The sequence below is a fragment of the Miniopterus schreibersii genome (assembly GCF_964146895.1).
Source record: "Miniopterus schreibersii genome assembly, chromosome: 13".
Classification (NCBI taxonomy): domain Eukaryota; kingdom Metazoa; phylum Chordata; class Mammalia; order Chiroptera; family Miniopteridae; genus Miniopterus; species Miniopterus schreibersii.
In genome coordinates, this window is record NC_138113.1 from 12,261,058 (window position 1) to 12,285,669 (window position 24,612).

The window sequence follows — 24,612 nt, forward strand, 5'->3', positions numbered from 1 at the left end:
AGGGAATCCCTCTCCCTCCACGTCACCCGAAAGCGAGGGAACCCGCACTCCCGTCCTCTAACGCAAATGACCATCTTTGGCAACGTGCGCCAATGGAACAGACCAAGGGCGCCGGGCCCGGGGGGTGGGCCGGGGCGGGCGAGGGCCCCTCGGCTCCCCCAGACCGCGCGGCCGGCCGCTCCCACCTCCGCCGCCACCTTCCTTCCTCGCGCAGGGTGCGCTGCTGGCGTCAGCGCGGCCCGGAGCGGGGCAGGGAGGGGAGCTGTGCGCCGCCCCCTCCCGCGCCTCTTCCTCCTCTCGTCCTGCGCCTCCTTCCCCCGCCTCCCCGCCCGCAAGGTGGAGTCGGGGTTGACGTGAGTTAATCCACATGGTACAGGGGCTGGAGAATAAAGAGTGTGGAGTTGAACTCGTGCCATTGTAGTGACTCATCTCGGGCAGAGCGCAGGGGCTCCGAGCGAACCAGCGAGCCAGCGAGCGGCGCGCGGCGGGGACGGAGGGAGAGAGGCGCGGGCGGCGAGACGGTCCGTCCGGGCGCGGGCCCGGGAAGGGGTGAGGGCAGGCGCCCGAGCGCCGCGCGGAGAGCGGGGCCGCGTCCCTCGGCTGGAGCCCCGCGGGCCGCCTTCTCCTCCCGGCCAGGGGTCCGAGCCGCTCCGAAACTCGGGCGGCGCGTCGGCCACAGGAAGTTTATTTTCAGCTTCTTTTGTAAAAGGAGGAAATAGAAGTTTCTCCAAACGGGCAGCCTTGCTTTTCGCTTTTTTTTCCTTTTTTTTGCCCTGCCTGAAATCGGGGGTCCGCAGACCAGGCAGGCGTGACTTGCCGGCTTCCCGTTGGTTTTAGTTTGTTTTTTTTTTAATTTCCAATTTTTGATTGAGCCGGCGGTCCCCGCTGGGCTCCGGCTGCGCGCGGGGGCGGGAGGGCGCGCGCAGGGGAGGGCCCGAGGGACGCGCCGACTTTTTAGAGGGAGGGACTAGGTGGACAGCCGGTCCCGCGGCGCTTGCGGAGCCGGAAAGAAGTGCCGCGCTCGGCGCTCAGGGGCCGCTGTTCCCGGGTGTCGCCGCCTCCCGGTTCGTGCCCGCCGCCGCCGGGGAGAAGCCCGGGCGCAGAGACCGGAGCCCAGGCGCGGCCGGCAGGGAGCGAGCGCGCAGCAGCCGGTGCGCGGCCGCGGCGAGGGCGGGGAAAGAAAAACACCCTGTTTCCTCTCGGGCCCCCACCGCGGATCATGTACCAGGATTATCCCGGGAACTTTGACACCTCGTCCCGGGGCAGCAGCGGCTCTCCTGCGCACGCCGAGTCCTACTCCAGCGGCGGCGGCCAGCAGGTAGGTGCGGGCCCTGGTGCACCTGGCGGCGCGGGCGGACCTCCTCTCCTCTCGCCGCCGCTGCCTTCTTTGCTTCTTTCCCCTTTCTTGGCTTGGCGTGAAAATTCCAATGGGCCACTGTTGTAAGTTCTGGATTTTCGTCTTGTCCTGCCCATCCCATCACTTTTCTCTTTTTAAAACTGGAGCGAGGAGTGGGTTTGAAAGCCAGCAAACCCTTTCCTTCCCACTACATCTGATCCAGACGAGCTCCTTGAGCGCCAAGCCTGTTACCTCCTCTCCCCCTTTCCCTCTCTCTCCTTGGTGGACCAAAAAAATCTTTGCACCCTCCTCTATTCCTACGGGAAAGCCCTCTCCCGCTCTTTCTCCATCAGTCTTAGTTAATTTCTGATGGACGTTGGGGACTCGGAAACACGGTTGGGCTCCAAGTAATCCGGAGTGAGAGTGAGGGTTGCTGCTTCTGGGAATCAGGTACGAGGGTCTGGAAGGAAGACGGCAGCCTTGATTGGCCCCGGGTGGCCCCTGTGTGCCCTGGGCCCATCCATCTTCAGTTAGGATCAGAGCTGGAGCCTGCACTGCCATCAGAAGGGGTGCCTTGAAGGTGTGGAGGTACCTGGGACAAGCACGCCTACGGAGAGAAGTGGGGGGAAGAGACCTCGTTTAGGCTCCTGGGTGGTTCTGGAAGCAGAAAAACAACTTGTTTCTAAAGCAGCCGGACTGGTTTGCACTGGAGGGATTGTGTGTGTGATCTGTGTGTCTATAAATACCAGAAAGGTGCTGGTGTGCATGTGGGGGGGTGCTGGGGGGGTGCCTGTAGCAGCCTCCCACCGGCCCCCAGACTTGTGAGGGAGCTGGCTTAAAAGTCCACCACAACCTGAAGCCCTCTGGTCAGGATCTGCGGAGTCTCTAGCCAAGTTGGCTGCAGCAAGAGTTGCTCTGGTAAGGCGGTGGCCTTGGCCTCTAGAGGCCAGCCAGCCAGGAGGGGCTGGGGTGGGCTTCCAGGGAGGGTGAACCCTGCTGGAGACTAAAATGGAAACAGGGTTCTTTGGGATCTGAATCACCTTGTTCCAAAATGATTCTCCATACCTGGTGAGTCTCCAGAATGGCTTTCCTGTGTTCCCTTTATCTCCCTTGGTGTCCCTATAAGCACCCACTGTAGAGAGCCTGCATGGAGGGTGCAGTCAGCGCACCCTTAGTGACAAGCACCAAGGCAATGAGTTTAAAATCTCATTGTAAAAGTGTTTGATATTGTTTGCTTTCCAGCCCCGTTGGTGGTTTGTTATCAAATCCAAACATCATTAGGCAAGGGGGTTGGAGTCAGTTATACCCATTCCCTCACTTTCCAGTTCAGCAAATCCCCAAACGGTCCTCTGCTTCCCGAATCAGGAAGGGATCTTTTGATTTGTCTGTTCTTTGGCTGCCATTTCTGTGGCAGTCATCATTGAAATATGACAATTTTGCCGCCTGGCTTTGCTCAGACCCAGGGGCCTGGATGGGAAGTCAGACCGGACATCAGTGCCCCGATTGAATAATCTGTGTCACTAGGGCTTTGAGCCCAGGATGTGAGCGGAGGCAATTCCCTGTTTTGGAAGAAAATCAGACAGGAAACCAGTGCGAGGAAGAAGGAAGAGAACTCCGTCCAGCAGAGTGTAATGGGGCCTCATTACCAAAGCTAAAAGCAGCTGTTGGCTAATTCCTAGCATGCTGTAACACATGAGGATTTTGCAATTAGTAATAACTAGTGCATGGGGTTCTTGAATATACGCCTGCCCCTTGGCCCAGCAGCTCCAGTGAGGTGCCTTTCAAACCATAGGGATTGGCAAAGTAATGCCACTTTAGACAAGTTTCTCAGCTTGTCCACTCCTGTGGGGAGGGGGGCAGGGTTTTTCCATCACCTCTCCACCTTTGAGCAAAGCTGTTCTGTGATCTTAAGGACTGACTTTGAGAGGCTTTTGTTACTTAACAAGTCCGTGCTATGACCCCACCCAATCTCAAGGTAACTTTATTACATACTAGATAAAACCTATAATCACTTTATTTCTCTCAGCTTCCTTTACGGGGAGACTGCTGGCAGTTAGAGATGGGCCCTTCTCCTCTGTGGTGTCTCAATGGACCAATCACTGTAAACCACTGTTCTCTGGTTTTCCCTTGGGCAAGTGAATATTATTTTTTCCCGATCTCTTTGTTTGTGGGGTCTAATATCTCTGATGCTTGTTGCTGTTTACTCACCCCAGAAGTTTCCTCTAGAGTTTCCTAAAGCCTGATCTTAACATGGTCATGAGTTCCAGTGACTAGGGGGCGGGGGTGGGGGTGGGGGGAGAGATAACTTTTTGTTAAAACCTCTGTTCTCGTATATGGCAGGAACTTGAAGCATGAGAAATATTTCCTGTTCCAGTTATAGTTTTAATCTCAGAGGTTGGTCATTGGTGATTTTGTTTGGTCAGTCATCATCGCACACACCTCCCCCTCCTGGCTTTTTCTTTGTGTTGTTGTTTTCTCTCTCTCCAGACTTTCCTAGGAAAATACCTCCCAGATATATGCCCTGCCTGGCTGCTCGACTATTACGGTTTCAGGGCCTGAGCATTACGCAATCCAGCCAGTTACACAAACACAGGTCATTTCATAACTTGTTTTCATCAGCTGGGCCCCCTTTTAATGAAAACACAAAACAAAACAAAAACAAGACCCAGGACTTTTCCAGGGCTGCCATTTGTCTGTTCCTTAGATAACTTGTGAAAATAAATCAACGGGGACAGTTCATTTTTGGAATTAAGGAGTACCAGACTACCTTTCGTCTTCAGCAGCCACCCTTTCCCAAGAGACAGACAGACACACACACACACACACACACACACACACACACACACACAATTTCCCGGAGTGAACTTTTGCCAACTGTACCAGGCTGGGACATTCCTCACATCAAAGAACTTTTACCAGAAATGACTGTGATTCCCAAGTCAGCCCTAATCGTACCTCTCTAGTGCCCCCTACAGGAAATTCTTAGAAGAGCCATCTGGGGAATGTATTTTTCCAACTCCAGAGAGTTAACTTGGTGAGTTTTTGGAATTCTTAGGATTTTTTCTTTTTAGTTCAGGACAAATAAATGGCATACATTTAACAGCAGTTAACTGGGAACTGCTTGACTTTGAGATGCAATTTTTAAAATAATTTCTTTTGTTCTAAATAAAACCTGCTTGAAAAGGAGTGCTTTCTCTTCTTTCCCTATTTCGATGTCTGTCTGTTCATTAGGGTGCCAGCACAGTGTCTTCAGATTCCCAAGGCTTGTTTTCTTGATGCATTTGTGTTAGGAGACTGGGAATTGTTTTGGTGAGGACTGGTCTTCAGAGATGCTGGGAAGGTAGGAGGTATATATTAAGGGTCTGGTGCCTCTTCCCCCCCCCCCCCCAATCTTACCTCATAGATTAGGATCAAACAAAATGTTATCCCAGAAATTTGTCTGTTCCACTGACTCTTCACGGTGGAAGTCAGCGTCACTTTTTCATCAAAGTGAATGGAGTGAAACAGCAGCCATGTATTGTCTGAGTGGCAGTTGAATTTTCCTTTCCAACCCACTGAGTACATTTCCATTTATTCCTGCCTGCTGTGTTAGTCAAGGTGAGTGTAAAGTTAGGAGCCTTGTTATTTTTTTTCTATCGTAATACAAACACACCAAAATGTATACATCCAAATCACTATTGCCTCTTCATAATTGTTCCTTGAGACTAAATACTTATTTGAATGTTGGGGCTATTAGTCAGACTCAGAAAAGTTTAACAACAACCTTCTTTTGGAATTGCCTTAAGCAAATTCTTTTGAAAATCCTGCCTGCTAGCAGATCTTTGTCTTTTGAGGGTAAGTTTGAGATTTGGAAATTATCAAGAGATTTGACACATAAGGAACCAAATCTGGCATATAAGGCCTGGGTAGTCCGGTTGGATCCAAAGCAGAGTATGACCCCGGGTGCTGTTGGTTTCAGTGTCAGGAGTCTGCCTGGGAGAGCAGTTGCCAGGACAGGGCACACCAAAGCAGGCATCTTTGCCATCTATACCTTAGGGTGGTTTTTTCCCCCCCCTTCTCTGTTAAACAGAAATAAAAACACTGGTTTTGAGAATTCAGGAAGCTAACTTTCTGCTCTGTTTGTTAAAAGAGAAAAAAATGGCATCATTACTTTGTGAATATGTCTCACTCGTGTATATAGTATCTTTTGGTGACCACACCATTTCAAAATGATGGCAGCTGCCTTGATTGAGGCAAATATATCTGTTCCAAACCCCACTTAGTAACTCTATCCCTCTTCAATGCACTGGGCTGGAGGGGAAAGATAAGAATTCTCTTGCCCAGCACTGTCTCACCCTGTCACGTGGCAGTGACTTGGCCACGCTCACCCTGTTGTGGTTGTAGGGGAGATGGCATGCCCTCCCCATTGAGAAGATATGTCTGAGGATTGGTGGCGGTACAAAAGGGGTCCACAGAATAGTGGAGAGAATCCCCCCCATATTTTGGAGTGGTGATTGTGGCCCAAATGGCCCTGGGAGGGAAGAGATGGGAACCAGGGGGAATGACTCTGTGTCAGCCACTTTCTTCTGTTCCGTGCCTTTTCTTCTCTGATTTTCTTCATCCTGGCAGATGGGTAAAAGAGGAAGTTGAGAGGAGACAGGTTACCTGAGATTGTGTTTTTATACTGTATAATTTGGGGGAACCATGAGCTATTAGCAACCATTTCCATTGTTACATAGTGGCTTTGCTCAGATAGGAATGAAAGGTCAAGGTGATGTTCAGTGCTGATCTGTGAAGATTGGTTGAATCCCATATAGAAGGCTTTGGAGGACATCCCAAGTTTGATAAAAATATAGAAAATCTAAGTCAAACTGGGACTCACCAGGGGGATTTTGGGGTGTATGAGGGGACATTTGCACTGACCTTCTCCCCTTCCCCTGAGCCAAACTCCCGGGATGTTGAAATTTTCCTTTTCCTGTGTTGGGAACCTTAAAAAGGGGGGGATTCTTAAGAGAAAGACCCAGTCCTTTCCCAGACATGCACAGTCATACCTGCCTGACTGTGGAGACAGGTCACAGGCATTCGTGGAGTTCATAGCTTGAGCGCTTGGTGGCTCCGTCTAAATCAATCTGATGGACAAATGTCTGGCCAACGAGATGGGCCAAGAACACCAACTTCAACTTCCATCTCAATCAATGCCATTTCTGCCCAGCGCAGAAGTCACTGAGATAAGCCCTGCCCCATCCATGAATGCAGGAAATGGGAGCCCAAACCCTAGTTCTGACACCCTGCTGCAGAAGGTGTGGTTATAACCCTCATTTCTGCATCCAAGGCTGTAAAGTTCAGAAAGGTCATTTTCCCAAATCAACTGCTGGGCTGCAGAGACCTCTCTGATCTGATGGAGCCGAGTGGCCCTGGGGGCCCTGTGTTCTGAGCTGTCACATAGGCCGTACATGGAGGACACATACACTTACTGAGCAGCCTGTGGCACCTTTAAATACAGGGTGCAGCAGAGTAAAGGAGGTTCTGCTGCCCAAAGACCCACAACAAGGCTTGTAAGGGTTCACACTTCAGCTTCAGGGTCTGGAGAGTCAAGCCGGTGGGTGAGAGCCCGTCCCCGTGCCTCCCTGGGTGAGAGGAAAACCTCAGGTCTGATTTGTTGCTTTCTTTCCTCTCTTTGTTCTCCCCCCCCAAACCTGAGCATAGGAGATGAAAATGACCCCCCAGAACAGGAGGCACCAAACTATGGCCCAAGTATTTTTATAAATAAGGTCTAATGGAGCCCAGGCCCGCCTGTTTACATATTGTCTGTGGCTGCTTTCACGCTACAATGGCAGACTTGAGTAGTTGCGGCAGGGCCAGTACGGCCCACAAAGCCTAAAATATTTACTATCTGGCCTTTTACAGCAAAAGTTTGCCAAACTCTTCTCTGAGAGGTCAGCGGGGGCCAGTTTGCCCTTTTATGGGCATTCTTGCCCATCCAGAAATCAACAGGATTGGCACAGTTAGCTACAGCATTTGGAGGCTTCTCCAGGTTGGAATGCCACACGGCCATCCAGCGTCTTTGATCCTGTCCCTAGAAGTGGAGCTTCCAGGGGGGCTGGAGAGCCCCAGAAGAGCCAAGCAAGGTCCTGGGTTACCCCCTCTGTCCCCCTACTCCCAGCCCACAGCTGGCGCTGCAGCAGGGACCAAACTACCCTAATGCCAGCCGCTGGGAAACCTTATCTTAGTTTCTGTTCAGTGTCAACCCCGTTTGTAGAGAAGCATGATTTATCTCTAGCGTGACATTTGACGGATTCTTGGGTCTGCTGGCAGAGAATGCCAGCCTAACTTCTGGGACCACAGTCTCCTAGCCTCACCTCTGTCTCCTCCCAGTGTCACACTCTGAATAACACCTTCAGAGGTGAGACAAGATATCTGCCAGATCTCACTTGAACTTGTGTGCGTCTGGGAGAGGAGACAAAGCCTTCTTTATCGGAGCCCCAGTTCCCTCTGGGGACGGGACACTGTTTTCCTTGCAGTTTAGAGCCAGCGTGTTATCCAGATGGCTTTACCTCCCTCTCAAACAAGGTGTACGTGCATTTAGAGGCAGTCATTACCTACTGTCTTGCTTTTATTGCTGTCTTGTTTTGTCTAGACCAAGCCATTGCTGCAAGGAATCTGGCTGGGGGCCGGGGAGCACAGCCTGCCATCAGGAGCCAGGGCCCTGCTAGGGGCTGGGAGTCATCCACTTACTCCTAAGGGCTCTTAGTGTCCACGCTGTGCTTCAGATTTTGTTGCTTGCTTCCCCCAGACTGAAACGGGAGCTCTTTTGTGGTTGGAATGAGGAGTGAATTTCTTGGGTACCTTCTGGAAAGGAAAGCTGACAGTCCCGTCCCCCCCCCCCCCCCCCCCGCCAGAGGTGGAGGTCACATTAAACCCTGCGCTGGATGCCTCAGGTGTCCTTCAAACCCAGAGCCTGACTTGGGAGAGAAGTGGAGTAGAAACGTTGGGTGCTCCCCAGGAGTGGGGAGCTGGCGGTGCTCCCCGGAGCCGCCTGAGCAGAGTGCAGAGACGCAGATGCAGAGTGATGTGACAGTGGTGGTGACTGCGATGATGGTGCCGCCTCCCATTTGTTTGCAGCAGCATTTCTCAGCCCTGGCTGCACATTAGAGTCTCCTCAGGTGGTTTTTTTTTTTTTAATTACCTTATCAGAACCCCACCCCAAACCAGTTATTTTAGAACTCTAATGGCGAGGCTGGCTCCAGTACTGGTGTTTTGAAAAAGCTCCGCAGACTATTCTAATGTGCAGCCAGGGTTGGAACCACTGGAAAGCTTTTATAGCCTGTGATTACAAGTAGCTACTAATTTAATCCTCAGGACAGGGCAGAGAGGTTGGTGCTAGCATTCCCACTTACAGGCAGGGAAACTGAGTCCTCAGTGATTTGCCAAGGCCTCAGATCCAGCCTCCTGGCTCCATGTGTAGTGCTGCCTCCTTGCCAGCCCCTCCTCACCCCCGCCCCCGCCCAGCAGCCGGAGAGAAACAGCTGTCCGAGCCTCGGTGCTTCTGCGCACTTCTCAGTACTCTGCCGCCTCAAAGCCTGGCCCTGGTTGTCTGTTTTCTCCTTGTAGATGATTTCCCAGTGGATCCTTCCTTGTTCACTGTACCCTTCCCTCCTTCACACCACACACACACACACACACTCTCTCTCATATATACATTCTTCTGTGCAGTCAGCTCCTAATAAAAAAAACCCGGTTGTCTTTGCTTTCTGAGGCCACACAGAATGCCTTGCACTGGGCAGCTCTCCTCACAGAATCACAGAATCCCTCACACTGGTAGCATCACAGAATCCCCAAATTTATTGCACTGGGTAGCATTCCTCACAGAACCCCAGGATCCATTGCACTGGGTAGCATTCCTCATGGAACCCCAGAATCCACTGTGCTGGATCGCTCTCTTCATTGAGTGCTTTTGGCCTAGGGCCCCAAGGCTGTCGGGGAGGTGAGGCAGCCACATTCTGCCACCCAGACTAGGGTCAGGCTGCTGGAAGGGGGGGGGGCAGGGACGGGTTCTCAGCGCCCTCCGATCCAGTGAGGTGCTCTAAGCTTCCCTTCATTTCTATAGCAGGAACCTAGATGCCATCACCAGGGGCTAATACTGCTGACCCTAGTTGGTGTGACTGGGCCAGAAAAGTGGGGGTTGTTGCTATAGCTTCCATGCTAATGATTTTGAGATTTTATCTGGGGTCAGACCGACCTGTGGGGGCCTCCTGGGTGAGAGGCAAGGTCTGTAGGGACCCTTGGCGGGGACAACTGGTGCTCCTTCTGAGGGTTGTGGGGGTGGACACCAGCACTTGGGACTGCATTTTGAGGACAAAGAAGTGATGCTATAGAAGCTTGTGCAGCACCATGTGTGAGAGCTCTGGCCTCCTTGTCAGGCTGACTTGGGTTTGAATCCTGACCCCTCTGCTTATTAGCAGTGCTGCCTGGGGGTAAGTTAATCTCTTTACGCCTAAATTTCTGCCTCTAACTGGCGATAATGGCAGTTCTTACCCGAGGGAGAATGCATAATGTAGGTAAAACACCACCATGGTGCCTGTCATTTAGTAAATGCTCAGTACCTGTTAGTTACTCTTGTTATTATCAGTTTACCCACCAGATCAGGGAAGAAAGGATTTGCAGAGTGCTTTTGTGGAAATAGGAATCTTCTGAGGGTGAGGGTTCCATTAGGGGAGCTTTTCCCTGACAGCTGGGGGTGGGGTCCTTCCTTTCCCCTCCTCTCGCTTTCTAGTAGCTGCCCTGAAGAAAGGTCAAACCCAACTGCTGGGGAGCATGGCCCAGTTCAGCTTTTGTACTCTGTCATCATCTTATATTTTAAATAGGATGCTTCCTGCAGCATGCTTCAGAGAGCTCCACCGTGCTCTGGGCATAAATTAAGAGAGAGAGAGAACTCTGAGCTAGTGGCACCAAACTCCCCCACAGATGCATCTGCGAACACAGGCAGATAGCTAAATAGACAGAGACACAGCATGTCTGTCCCAAGCAAGATGGGGTGAAGGGCAAGGAGGAGGTCAGGGACAGCAAGGGGAAGTCCAGCAGCAAACACCCCCACTTCTCAGTCTCATGGGTGGGAGGACACCTTTTTGTGGACCTGACAAGGGGGGTCACAGCCCCATTCTGATCTTGTTTGGAAAGTAACCAAAGCAGGCACAGTAAGCTTCCTGGAGATCCCTGTTGCTCCAAAGCTATTGGTATGCAAATTTCCTCAAGGGGCCCTGGATCAGTACCCTGGGGAATAATTGGCAGGTGACCCAGAGGCTCCGGAGGAGGCTGGAGGGATGCAGAGAGGGCCTGCTGAGTGTGAGCGGCTAGAGACCACATCTGTCTTAGAAGTCATTTGGGATATGACCACATTCTCACTGAGCCACCTAAGGATGGAGTTCCCAGGACTTCATTCAGAGACCCAGTCTGACACAGGGCCCCAGGAATAGTTATGATTCTTCTGATTCTTAGATGTGCAAGACGTCCAGGGAAGTCCACTGGTGTCCTGACCTTGGTCTCCCAGGCACTGACCCTGCTTTCTGCTAGCTTTTGCCTGCTGTCTCTATTGTCTTGTTCTGCTCGGTATTTCTTGGCTCAATCATCTTTTTCTCCTCATTTCAGAAATTCCGGGTAGATATGCCTGGCTCAGGCAGCGCCTTCATCCCCACCATCAACGCCATCACGACCAGCCAGGACCTGCAGTGGATGGTGCAGCCCACAGTGATCACCTCCATGTCCAACCCGTACTCCCGCTCGCACCCCTACAGCCCCCTGCCTGGCCTGGCCTCTGTCCCTGGGCACATGGCCCTCCCGAGACCGGGCGTGATCAAGACCATCGGCACCACTGTGGGTCGCAGGAGGAGAGATGAGCAGGTACAGCTCAGATCAGCATAAAAAAGCCATGTCGGTGGCTTTCAGGGCCTCATGACACAGTCTTTCTGCAGACTGGTGGGGAGCAGGATCAATGTTCTGGGATCACTGGGACGAAGAGGGAACTAGGGACAGGAGCACATGACTATCATCATTGGAGGCAGAGCTGGAGACCTGAGGGTCAGGTCCAGCTCTGTGATCTCACCTGTGTCCCTTGGAATCTCTGAGTCTCAGTTTTCTCAGCTGCATAATGGGGATTATGGTACTTGCCAGCCAAGACTTGTTGCCCCTTGAATGCAGTCGGGCGTTGGGAAAGCACATTGTGAGTGGTGAGGCATCAGCAAATGGGAAGGACTGTTAGGACCTGCCTATAGCAGTGTCCTTCTCTCATCCGTGGCAGAGTGGCCACCGGACAAGCAGCCAGTGAACACTGGCCAGCTTTTTGGGATTAGCCCCTAACTATCTTCCAGTATCTGGTCCAGACAAGCCATTCAGCAGACATAAAGGGTCACACTCTCTGCTGGTATTGCCCATAGGCCTCCAGCTCGAAGCAGGAGCCCGTTTCCAGTGCCTGGAATGTGTGTTCCAGAAGTGCCGTGACTGGGGTCCTTGGAGCATGCTCAGCTGCTTAAGCTGACCAGGATAAGGGTGGGAGGTCAGACATCAGCCTTGTTTTCCTCAAGGGGCTCAGTGTTGATGAATTAGCCTGGCTGGGAGGGACACCAGAAAATGGTGGGGCCTCTGCTCTCTAGGCAGCATCCACCCAACACACTCAAAAGGCCCATTGTCTGCATCAGCAGGAAGCCATGGCAGCAACAGGCCCCCTGACTCCAGAAAGAGACATCAGAATCATGCATAATTCAGAAAGCGAGCTGTCAAAGTGCCCATCTGTCCCCTTCAGATGATACAACCAAAGCCCAGACATACCTACCTGGGACCACTCAGCAATGAGAGGGAGGTGCCCTGGACTCCCCGTGCAGTGTTCTTCCTGCAGCACCATGCCACCAGGAGCAGGGAAGGGAAAATACTGTAGCGGCGGAATCCCTTTTTCAAATAAAGTGCTAATGTGGAGAACTCCAATTACAGCATCCAAAGCTCTCCAATTACAACCTCAGAACCCTTCCCCTCTGGGATCCTCAGCTCCACAATGTTCTAATACAAGGAACTTTAAACATGGTTCTCAGTAGATAATCGGGGATCCAGTGCCAATAGTCCCCAGGATATGTAAAATTACAAGGATCGCTCTCCAAGGAACTGGAAGCTTTCGCAGGGGCCCTGGTCCTCTGAGGACAAAGCTGGGCCTTGTCTCCACTGCATGTTGGTTTGTTCTGTTAACAGCAGGACCTGTGCAGGGCGACACAGGAGGTGTGTGTAATAGATGCTGTAATAGATACAGCTCACAGTTGCTGTTGGGCTTCTGCTGCAGGGGACAAGTGGCTAACATTCCCCTCACTATTGCTTTCCATAATTGCAGTCATAAATATTGCAGTAGCAGTGATCTTAATGTCCTTCATAAGCATGCTTCCTTCAGGGAGCCCAAGGTGCCATGCTCTACAGTCACCGATGAGCTGGATTCTCCCTGTAAGTCACTCCTGAGGGCCAGCCAGGCTTGTGAGACAGACCCCTTTGGGACTAGGAGGACATCAAAGCGAGATGTGCTGAACACTCTTCATTCTTTCCTGGGCCTAGCTCACATGAAGTTTGGAAGTTTGTATCTGGAACGGATTTTGGAGACCAGCTTTTTAAATTCCCCCCTGCACCCATTTTACAGGTGAAGAAACTGAGGCCCAGAAAAGAGAAGGGCCCAGGCCAGGGTCACACAGTGAGTTAGTAGCAGAGCCAGGACTGGAATCCACCTCCTTTGACCTCTAGCCCTGTGGTTTTCCCACCACACCATCTAGGCGGGCCCTAAGACAATCTGTCTGGAAAATTTCCTTCCTTTTTGGAGAGGGAGGGAGAGAGCCAGGAGCATTTTATTCTGTGTCATTGTCAATTAGGAGATCAGACAATCATCAAGCAGCTTGGAGGAAGCCTGGGCAGCTTGGAGGAAGCCTGGGCGGTAGCATCCTCGAACCTTGGCTCTCTGGTTCCTAGCCCTAAGGTCTTTTCCCTGAAGCTTGCTCCTGCCTTCCTGACCTCCTCCCAGGGGAGGTGCCTGGTACCAGGAGCCAGCCTGGTGCCTCATTGCCCTCCTCCAGCCTGCCCCAAGGCTCCCTCTGAGGCCAGTGGCAGTCACTGAGGAGGCAGGGAGGGGAGGGTGTGTGTGGCTTGTGGGTGGGGTACACGGTAGTGCTGACACACTCAAGATGTAACCATGTTGATGTCACCACCCCTGAACACTTCCTATGCGACAGCTCCCACAAGTTGCCCGCCCCAGACCTCACCGGAGAGGGAAGAGACTTCTAGGCCAATCAGGAGGCCAGAAGTTGTCCAGAAGCAGCCAAGGGGGGAAGGGAGGCCCAAGTGGACCGTGACCAGCCTTCCATCACTGCAGGGAGGGGCTAGCTGGACCTCAAAGGGAGCCCTAAACCTGGGACTGTAGCTGGGCCATAAGGCTCTCTTGGTGACTGTTGGGCTCAGGTTGAGACAGGCTTAGGGGCAGCAAGCATTCAGGGCCTCGGCTAAGTGGCCTCATGACCTCAGCCAGGCAGCTGACCCCACACAGAGCAGGGTGTCTAAGTCTGTGGACTCTGGGTTTCCAGTCCACTTGGACTCTTAGGACTCAGGAAAAGCACCAAAGAGGAGACCTCTGAATTGCATCTTCTTTCGGGCACTTTCCAGTTTAGAGAGGGTCTCACACTGCATCTCATCTGATATCACAGATACTTTGCAGAAGGTAGGCCAGGTCCTGTTCATCCCATTTTACAAATGGGAAACCTGAGGCTCCGAAGGTTTGGTGATTTGTCCCAGGCCACACAGAAATGCTGTTTCTGTTGCTCTCCTCGCCATCCTGATCCCTCTCAGAGGAGAGAATATAGAGCCTTTGGCTCCCTGGGGGAAATGGAGGATTTCAGAGGCTGGGACTAAGGCCAGGGCTTGAGGGAAATGGAGCCAGGACTCGGCTGTCAGACCAGGTCTTTGGAAGGGGCCTGAGGACTCACAGGAATGTTAGCTGCTGGGTTGCTCAGTGCATCCCACCTGGAGGCCGCTGCAGGGGGTGAGAGACAGTGAGGGAGGAGCTGGTGAGAGAGAGAAGCTGGGCCTGGGTCTTCATGCCAGTGAGATGGGGGCGACAGAAGAGGTGAAGGAACATGGTCAGGATGTCTTGGGAGTGAAGGTGGCCCCCAGGGCAGACACAACTGAGGCCTGGCTACCAGGAGGCCCTGGCGGTCTCCCCAGCCTGTCAGGCCTCCTGCCTGCCTCTGGGCCCTGCACCTTCACTGCTGAGGGTTGGGGGGGGGGGGGGGTTGAAAGCTGAGAAGGTGTGATGAACTTGTCTGTGCTCACATGGCCTCAGAGAGACCTTGTGTCTGAGCAGTCAACTGGCTCATTTTCTTGCCAGTGTTTGGACAATTTGGATACAGGGCCCTGGCACCGGGAGGCCACGGGGTCACCTCAGAGTTGACAGGGATGGGCTTGTCCTCCCTGATGCTGTGCCTGGCTTTGCTGTTCCAGACATCACAGCAGCAGACCTGCAAGGCCTAGGGACTGGCTCCTTCCCTCACAGGGTGGCTGGGAGCATCCCTCAGCAGGGCAGCTTGTCTCGTCCTCTCCAAAAGTGGCTTTGGCATTCTCACCCAAGTGTCCCTAGAGTATAGGACCCAGGTCCTATTCCCTCAGTGTTCTAAGCCCCAGTGCTGCCCTGGGTGCATAGTTGTGCCATCGGTGTCTGATGACTGCACAGGATGGTCTTTCCTTTACAGTTGCCGTCTGCCTTGGCCCACGGCCATCTCCTGTGTCACCTCTGCCTGTGCGGGGCATTGGGTCATAGCCCTGGAAGGGCTCCGTGTAAACACAGTGTCAGCACTGCTTAGTGGAGCAGAGGTCTTGCCCTGTGGCATGAGTCATGGGCCCCTAACCAGCCTCATCGTAAGAAGATAGATCGGCTAGATCGTGAGCTTGGCAGGGGAAGTTTGTTCATTCAGCTCTCTGATAATCGCGAACCCTTCTAACCATGCCTGCCACGTAGAAGCGGATGTGGGGGGCAGCAGGAGTTAACATGCCTGAGGGCTCTTCCTCCTTTTGCCCATCCTGTCCAGCCTAGCACTGTGCCAGGACACCGCTGGGCCTCGGGGTGGGACTGTGAGCAGCTGGCACTGCAGGGCTGGCAGAGAATGTCAGGAGTGGGGTGGCATCCTTGACCCTCCCTCTGGCAACAGAAGAGTCCCCCCTCTCCCCCAGTGGTTCTTACTCTGGGCCCAGCCACTTAACCAAATGGGGGTAATGAGCCTTGCAGAGCAGGCAGAGGGATGGGGTGGAGTAATTAGCCTGGGTTTGGAAGAAGCTGCTTCAGGGGGTGGGGCCAGGCCTGGCTGGCATGAGGGGCTCCCTGGGGGGAGCAGTCCCAGCTTCTCTCTGGCCTTGGCACTGAATCAGGGCTGACGTGACAAACACTGCTGCCACCAGGCCTGGACCCTGCGCCGCTCACCCATGGCTGCCCTGTCCTCCCTTCAAACATGGGACATCACCTTAGGGGTGGGCTCAGCTCTAAGCGTCCTCCCTGGTGGAGGACAATAGGGAGCTGCAAGTCCAGGGACCCCTGAGCCTGGCCACACTCCTCATGCCTTCCTCCATCCCCTCCACAGTCCCAGAAGGGCTTCCTGCCCTACTTAAAATGCAGTTAAAAAACCAAAACGCTGGCGAACCATTTCTGAACCTAATCGTGATCCTCTGTCTTGGCCTCTAGCTGTCCCCCGAAGAGGAGGAGAAGCGTCGAATCCGGAGGGAAAGGAACAAGCTGGCCGCTGCCAAGTGCCGGAACCGACGTCGGGAGCTGACAGAGAAGCTGCAGGCGGTAAGGAACACTGTGGGGTGGGGGTGCTCCTGGGTGGGCTGAAGCAAGAGCCCCAGGGCTCCCGGCCCTCCCCTTGCCCCTTGCCTGCTAGTGGCCTACAGACGAGTCAGTGGAGATACACATTCCTGCCTTTGCACATGGGGTAACACTGGCCTGATTAGAGAGAAAGAGGGACGGAGGGAGCTGGCCTTTGGCACCCACCTGGCCCAGAGAGAGAACTGGATAACCTCATTGGGCTTAGTGCCCTTTCTTACTCAGGGCCTGAGTGTTCCCTGCTCTCAGACCTGCTGGGGCTCCTGGGTGAGGGATGGCAGACCATGTCGGCATTGCCTGGTGCCGGAGGCCAAGGCAGGCCTAGACCTGCCCTCTCCAGGGCTGCTTCCCAAGTTTCCAGCTGCCCCCATGCCTACCACCAGCAGGAGCAGCCCAGCTAGAGTAAGTGACCTGGTTAGGGCAGGGGGGACCTGCCATCTGGGCTCCTTCATCTCTGCAGGGGTCTCAATGTCCCCTGGTCTCGTGGAGATGAGTCACATGTCAGGTGAGTTGTACTATCTTGGGCTTTCTCAAAACCTTCATGGGCAGGAGGGTTCTCCGCCTCTGCTCTGAGCCTGAAGCTATGGCCTTGGTACCTCGTTGTGCCCTGTGAGTCACTCTCCCCTGCTGCCCCCACATCTGGGGGCCCACGGCTCTGCCCGAAAGTTTGACCTGACCAACCTCACGTAAGTCCCTCCAGAGCCTAGCTCTACGGGATGGGCCATCTGCCATGTGGAGGAAGCCCAAAGCTAGGACTGACTCTCTGGGGTAGAATGTTGTCAAAGTGAGGAGATGAGGGAGACTCTGTCGGTCCTTACAGCGACCAGCCAGTATGGGCCTTTGGAAATCACAAATGACCTTGCATATCCCATCGCTTTATTTAATTCTCCCAGGTAGCACTTACCTGCTTTAGCTCCTTTTGTCCACCCTAAGCCCTCACTCTTGGGTATTGCATGTGCACTGTGTGAATTCTCTGATGCCTGTACTAATGTCCCATGGAGGTGTTAGTTAAAGTCAGAGGATGAGTGGGAGCTCTCTGTTGCCAGGTGAGGTGGATCCATTAGTGATCAGCTCCATGGGGAGACTCCCCCAGGGGAGCCCTCTTCACTGCCAGCCTTTGCAGGAGCCAGGCCCTCTGGGTCTACCCTGGGTGCTCCTTACCACCAGCCCCAGAAGCCTCACACCCTACTCCCCCGCCTCCCCACCCCCAGCCAAGCCACCCCGGCCCTGAGCCACATCCTCCACAGGAAACCTCTCATAAGCTCATGACGTTCTTCAGACCCTTGAGACAGATGGAAACTTTTTTTCACTCCGGAATATGCTGTACTCCACTTATTGAAGCTCTGGCCCTGTATCATCTCATTCTTAAACAGGAACCTGTGTTAGGGGAAAAGTGGGGAGGAGGCTGGTGACACACACCTTGTCTTCCATGACTGCCCCTCCACGTGCATGTGCTGCTTCTCTGGCCTTGTGTAAAAGGAGGGGCCGAGGTCCTTGCAGCTGGACCCTGCCATCCTCACATGCCCACCCAGGCTGCCAGGTTCCTCATCTGCTAAGGGGCTGACCGGAACGCCTGGCAGGGCTCTCTGAGTCCTGAAACACGTGCTTCCAAATTCAGAACGAGAACGGGAAGAGGGGCTGTGGTGGCCCGAGCAGGATTCATTGAACACTTCCTACAAGCCAGGCAGTGTCCCAGGCTCGTGTGTGCAGACAGCCTCCACTGTCATTCAGCTTGGAGTTTAGTGTGTATGCATCCACAAACAGGCTCTGCACTCCGGAGTCAGATACACTGGAGTCAAATATGGGCTACCTACCTGTTGGCTCTGTGACTTTGGGTAAATTACTACATCTCTATGAACTTGTTTCCTTATCTGTAAAATGGGTTGATAATATCTGCTTCAAAAAACTGCTAGAGGATTGAATGAGGTAAAGCCTATGAAATGCTTAACACAGTGCCTGGCACAAAGTAAGCACTCAGTCAGGGCAGCTACTGTTGCCACGTCACCTTTCCTCCAGGCCACCTTTCTCAATCTAGAGCTTTGGAAATAAAGGGACTCTTGAGCCTCCAGGGGACTCACCACGGTGGGGTCTACGGCCAGGTGTGAGCTGGCTGCTTTCACAATCGGCCCTCCGAGGACATTGCTGGTTTCCCTTTCTTGCCTGGATTTGAATCACCCACCCACCGCCGCCCCCTCCCTGGCAGGCTGCTGTCCCTTACATGCTTCTCTTTCTCCCGTAGGAGACGGAGGAGCTGGAGGAGGAAAAGTCGGGCCTGCAGAAAGAGATCGCCGAGCTGCAGAAGGAGAAGGAGAAGCTGGAGTTCATGCTGGTAGCCCATGGGCCCGTGTGCAAGATCAGCCCCGAGGAGCGCCGATCGCCCCCCGCCTCTGGGCTGCAGCCCCTGCGCGGCGGGGGCGGCGGAGTGGGCGCCGTGGTGGTGAAGCAGGAGCCCCTGGAAGAAGATAGCCCCTCATCCTCATCGGGGGGGCTAGACAAGGCCCAGCGCTCTGTCATCAAGCCCATCAGCATTGCTGGGGGCTTCTATGGGGAGGAGCCCCTGCACACCCCCATCGTGGTGACCTCCACGCCTGCCATCACTCCAGGCACCTCGAACCTCGTCTTCACCTATCCCAGCGTCCTGGAGCAGGAGTCGCCCGCATCGCCCTCGGAGTCCTGCTCCAAGGCTCACCGCAGAAGCAGTAGCAGTGGGGACCAGTCATCAGACTCCTTGAACTCCCCCACCCTGCTGGCTCTGTAACCCAGTGGCCCGGGGTCCTCATCACTGCCTCCTTCCCAGGGACCAGCACCTTCAAGTGCTCCAGGGCTGTGAGGGCACACGGGGGCTTCTGCCGAGAGCTTCCTGGCTCTGGGGAGACTGAGGTGGCATTTGGCAGTGAGGTGCTGGAGGGCTTGGATGATCTCTTAGAAGTCCTGGAACCTCCTCCCTTGTTCATCTTGCAAAGTAAATCCTGCTTCTTGAAATGCCTTGGAGGACTTCGTTTTGTGGACTCGGGCATCTCTGTGGCTTCTGAAGAGCCTGAAGCTGGTGTGGACCATTTCTTTCCCTTTGTTACGAAATGTCTCTGGAGTGACGGTGTCCTTCCCTGCCCCACCAAGCATGCTCGGTGCCTTTTGGTTTCACCTTCCCTCTACTTGCCCCTTCCATCCCCCAGTGTGAATTTCACTTCCTCTTGGTTTTTATCAAATTTGCCATGACATTTCATCTGGGTGGTCTGAATATTAAAACTCTTCATTTCTGGAGATGGGGCAGCAGGTGGCTCTTCTGCTGGGGCTGACTTGTCCAGAAGGGGACAGTCAATGTGCAATACAGAACCTTCCCTCCCCTGACCCTCCCCGGCCACTACCATCTCCAGAAGCACCTGCAGAGCTACGTGAGCTCTCGAGGAGATGCTACCACCACTGGGAGGTCTCAGAGGACCCTTCCTCCCCATTCTCCGAGACGGCTCTTGGAGGAGCAGCTTGGCCAGAAGACAGGGTGTGAGAGAGACAGCTGGGGCACAGGTTGTGTTTGCCAAACGCCTAATTAACAGGCCAGGAATAGTGCCAAGAAGCCACACGGTGTTCCAGCCGGCTTCCCTTCACCTGTGTTTTGAGCAGGACAGCTCCTGTAATTACTGCCTCGCTACTCTGCCCCTGGACCCTTCTCTCCAGACCAGGGAGGTGTCCCTCCCTCGGAACCACACATCACTCCACGTCCCTGCCGGCTCCGCCCTCCCCCACCCTGGCTCTCGGGGGTGACGCCACCCACAGAGATTTAATGAGCTTGGGCCTGGACCCTCCCCAGATTGCTGCCAGGTGGCCCCTCCCCAAGCTTCAAAGGCACTTTTGCTGTGGATGGGAAGGCAGGGGAGGGAGGCAAGTGGAGTCGATTCACCTCTCACCAGCCCTGGTACCTGGCTTGCCCTGCCCTGGCTGCTCACCTCTCTGAAGTGCCCATTGCCATCTGATGGATCAAGTGCTTTCTCTTTATATGCCCCACCCCCCTCGCCCCAGGGTGCTCTTCGGCTCCCACAGCTGGCCCAGAGCTGTGCTCTGGTTTGTGCACCATTCCCGGGGGCTGCTGAAATGGGAGATGGGATGTGATGTTTCTCACTGCCGGAGAGCTGTCCTCCTTTCCACAGGGGGAGGGTGGGGAAGGGATCCCCCAAATAGAACAGTGCAGCACAGCTCAGCATGGTCCCTGCTTCCCACCCTCCTGAGCCGCCTTCTCCCCAGGGCATGGCCCCTGATTTAGAATTGGCCTCTGCTGGGCCAGTGCTCTGAGGGAGCCCCTGCTGTCGCGATCCTGGCTCTAGACATTAGTGTATGATAATTTAAAACGATGTAGCTGTTATTTAAGCCCAGCCCAGTGGGGGTTAAAGGAGAGAGCGATGGCACTTAGCTCACTTGCTCCTTTCACACGCCTGGGCCTCTGCTGGTCCTTAATGTCCGTTACCTGCTAGACACGCAGAATTGAGTGGCTTATGCTTAAAGCACAGCCCACCAGGACTGGACGTGGCGAGTGGAAGGAGGGGGGTTGAAAGAAAAAGGAGATTCAAAGTACTTTACAATGTCACTCCCTGCATTCCTTGACGGTGCTGCCCTGGAGTTTCCAGGGGGGCTGGGAGAGGCTGCCCAGTCAGAAGGGGCAGTTGGGTTTCCGGCTTCAGGTTAATCAGAGAAGCAGAGTCAGGCAGGAGTGGCAGGAAAATGGGGTGCTCTCAGCTCTGAAGAGCTTCATCATCTCAAGTGGTGTTTGTGGCCAAGTGGGAACTATTTGCTTCTACGTATCTCTCTCTCTCTCTCAAATGAAGCTGCTTTCTGATGTTTCATTTCTAAAGTCTCTTTATGCCCTCGTTTGCACAGCACTGATCCCAGTTCAGGTCACAACCTATGATGTGGGGACAGGCTGGACATTCCTGAGATGGAGTCTGGCTTTAGTTCGGATTTCAAGCTGTGCTGGCTTCGGGGCCAGCAGGAGGCAACAACCCAGCCACCTCACAGGACTCAGAGGCCTCTGAGCTGCGTTCCCATTCGGGGGGGCCCCTGGCTTTGTTCTAGGAGGTGGTTTGGAGGTTTGGGGGAAGGCTGACTGTCACACCTAAGATGAGAGCACATCCTCAGGTACTTCCTCTGGCTTGTTCTCCAAGTTCCCGCACACGCCCCCTTGCTCCAGAATCGCCAGACACCAGGCCCGCTGCTTCCTGCCCCGTGGCTCCAGCTAAGGGAACAGCTGCGGCGGGGCTTTGCTCTGGCCCGGGAACCGCTGTGCTTCCCCTGTGTCCCCAGCCGCGAGGCAGCTGGGGTGGACTCCAGCTGGGCTGCAGGCAGCTCTGGGACAGCATAGGGCAGGCACTCCTTGACAAGCTGGTGTGACTCACAGTCGTCTTGGCCACCTGGCTGGCCTCTCTGGGAACAGTCCTCTTCCTGGCTGGGTGGACAGGGATAGCTGCTGACCCAGGAAAGAGAGGAGGTCCCAGGTGAAGCTTAGGAAATTGCTGGAGCCAGCTCTAGGCAGCGAATTCGCTGGGGAGGTTTTCAGAAAGAAATCACTGTTCTGCCTTCTGTGAAAGGCCAGGTGTGTCCACTGTGGCCAGTCACACAGGCGTCTCAGAGCCAAGAGCCGTCAGAGGCTGCGGCCGCCCTTTCTCAGGCTTCGGGGAAAGGAGTTTCCTGTCTGCTCCCACTTGGCTCCAAGTGTAAGGGTGGCCTTAACTCCATACGTGCTGGGAACTTACCTCCCCTGTCCTTGATGGCCCAACAGTGCTCCTTGCAATTTCACCTTTTAACTTTCAGGTTGATTTCCTTCCTGATCGGATATCTGTGTGGCCCCTTTAAGCGGGAAAAGAATAAGCACCTACTATGTGCCAGGCACTGTGTTAGGCACTTTTAAATATGCTCTCTTTAGGATGAGGGCCTGCCTTATTAAAGGCCCCCAAGACATGGATAAACAAAAACTTGGAGATGAGAAGGTCTTTCTTCAAAAATCCAAGGCAAGATTGTTGTCAGTCTGAGGTTCGTTCTCAAAGACCTACCCCCTACAGTACCCTTCCACCTCTAAATTCCTTCTTTTCTCTCTGCCCCGTGATGTGCTCCTTTGCACTCTTTAGATGGTTGGAGGGGTAATCTGTCCTCATAGAATTTGTGGACCAATAGGATATGTATAACTTGCTTTTAAAAATGTAAGTAAAGGGGTCTTGCTTACCTTCTGCTTGTTGAGTCTCTTTGGCATTCATCTTAAAAGCCAGCATCTCACTATTTATTGACAGGTTGGGGTGTGCGTGTGTGTATGTGTGTGTGTGTGTGTGTGTGTGTATACATTTCCAGGTGTGCCCATGTCCTCCTGCAGCTTTTAAAAAGGAAACCCAGTCATCCCACCACTAATTTGACATCTCCTAATGCTTCTAGTGTTCTGGCCGAACATCCACAAAGGGTTTTAATTTTCCAGTGCCGACATGTTCAGGAGGTACCGGGTCAAATTTTGAGGAGGGTATGGGAAGGGGAGAGGGAGAAGAAATGGACATTTATTTTATTATTTATTTTAAATGTTTACATCTTTGTGTTATACCCAGCCCGGATAGAAACAGATAGCATTAAAGTACTCGGTTCCTCTCTCCCTCTCTTCCTAATTTTTTTTTTTTTTTAATTTAGGCTAATGATGTTTTGTTGTTTCTAAAATGATTTGTGACTTGTGCTGTATAAACTGTATAAAAAAGTTCTGTTTTTAAAGATGGACTGTCATTCCCCTGGGGACAGTGGTCCCCAAGTAGTCTACATCGTGAGAGAACACAACAAAAGATCCTGCCCTGTTCCTTAAAAATTATTTTCTCTGTATGATTAAAAGTTTATTCCAGTTATTTTAGTTTGTGGTTACTTGATGTCAAGGAAGCAAACATTCACCTTTGTATAAAGAGTAGGTATCAGGGTGTCTTTCCTGCAGTGGGAGCTGTACATATAGTATTTCGGCATATAGTGGAAAGTGGTAAGCTTTGTGCGTCTGTATTTGAGATATGTCAATGATGTGGCGTAAAGTCTGCTATCAGATCCTGGAGGCAAACAACTTGTATAAGATTCCTGTAGCCCTATGGGGGATTTTATTACCTTCCTGAGCATCTTTTTTTTTAAGTATTGGTGAAATGGTCCCATAGGAAAGGCTTCTAAATAGGCCTCTCCAGGCAGGACCGTGAGCTCAAAAATCTTTGTACAGTTTTGAAAATTGAGGAGTATGTCTGCTCTGAAGCATCTCTGGTGGTGTTTTCTAGTTTTGTTTCATAATTTTACTGTAATACAGGCTACAGTATTTGCACTAAAGAAAGCTTGTTAGAAAAAGCTTGCTGCTATGGAAGAAAGAACATTGAGACTTTTTTTCCCTTTGCCTTTTTTTTTTTTTTGGTAGCTTTTCCACTTTCAATTGAGTAGCATTTTGTAGAATAAAATGAATTAAGATTGAAGAGCCTCTTATGGTTGGTTTATTCCATCTTCTTGTCTCTCCTGTCACTTTTCCTTCTGTCTTTTCTACCTTTGCCTTTGTGGGTAGGGTTGGTGTCTCTGGCGGGGAAGGGGGCCAGGGAATGGCTTGGAAAGAGCCTCTTTCTGCAAAACCTTGAGGTGGGCTGCTGGGAGGGGCTGATAGCTCCCCCTCCTCCTTTCTTGTCTGCTTTCTCCTGACCCTCCCAATCCTGTTTCCTGCTTCTCAGGGCCTGATTCTCAGCAAGCTGCCAACTACCACCAAGGTGTGAGCCAATAAAAGTTCAAGGTGCTCTCCCTTCCTGGGGGTATTTTGTTGGAACAGGTTGTCTCTGGAAACCCAGGAATCTTCAAAGAACCAATTAAAGGTATCACTCAGATGATCCAGGAGGTCGAATGAGATCATGCCCAGAAAGGGCCCTGCAAACAACGAGTTGAGCAAATAAGCCAACTTCCTTTTTCAATAGACACGGATTGTTAGGCGTGGAACATGCAGCAGTATCAGCCAGCCCCATTGTCCCGTCGACCAGGAGACCTGGGGTAAACGGGGAATGCTGCTCTGAGTGCTCCTTCTTCGAGGTGTAAACGGGAGGGAGGCACACCTGTCATTAGTTAATGCTGTAAGTGGTCGGCTGAGAATTAGCCAGCAGCATGACACCACTTGCTCCAAATCTGCTCGGACAAGCTCAGCGTGCAGACCTCGTCCTGGGGGGAAGGACCCGAGAGCACTAGACCGTGAGTCAGGGGCCCTGGCTGCTGGGCTGTCCCACTACTCATTGTCCGTGAGGTTGGGAGAAAGCCATTGAACCTCACTGAGCCTTAAGAGTTCTCTTCTGTAAAGGGGGAGGGTAATGACGGTATTAGGAGCACCCACGTCAGAAGGATCACGCTATCTCCTTTCCCTTTTGAGCGGGCCTGGGGTGCCAGGGGATGGGGCTCTCAGAAGTCT

At 53.0% G+C, this 24,612-nt stretch overlaps 1 protein-coding gene across 1 annotated transcript; it reads left to right on the plus strand.

Annotated features, from left to right (window-relative positions):
* The first annotated feature begins 960 nt into the window (after window positions 1-960).
* Window positions 961-23,647, plus strand: FOSL2 (FOS like 2, AP-1 transcription factor subunit). Its single transcript, XM_081156117.1, has 4 exons — window positions 961-1,318; window positions 10,961-11,212; window positions 16,056-16,163; window positions 18,436-23,647. The coding sequence occupies exons 1-4, from the start codon at window positions 1,220-1,222 to the stop codon at window positions 18,952-18,954; spliced, it is 978 nt and encodes a 325-aa protein (XP_081012243.1). The 5' UTR covers window positions 961-1,219; the 3' UTR covers window positions 18,955-23,647.
* Window positions 23,648-24,612: the final 965 nt, after the last annotated feature.

Coding starts and splice junctions, on each gene's coding strand:
- FOSL2 (XM_081156117.1), top strand. CDS start 1,220: ATGTACCAGGATTATCCCGGGAACTTTGACACCTCGTCCCGGGGCAGC. Junction 11,213..16,055: donor GCAGGAGGAGAGATGAGCAG/GTACAGCTCAGA, acceptor CTTGGCCTCTAG/CTGTCCCCCGAAGAGGAGGA. Junction 16,164..18,435: donor TGACAGAGAAGCTGCAGGCG/GTAAGGAACACT, acceptor TTTCTCCCGTAG/GAGACGGAGGAGCTGGAGGA.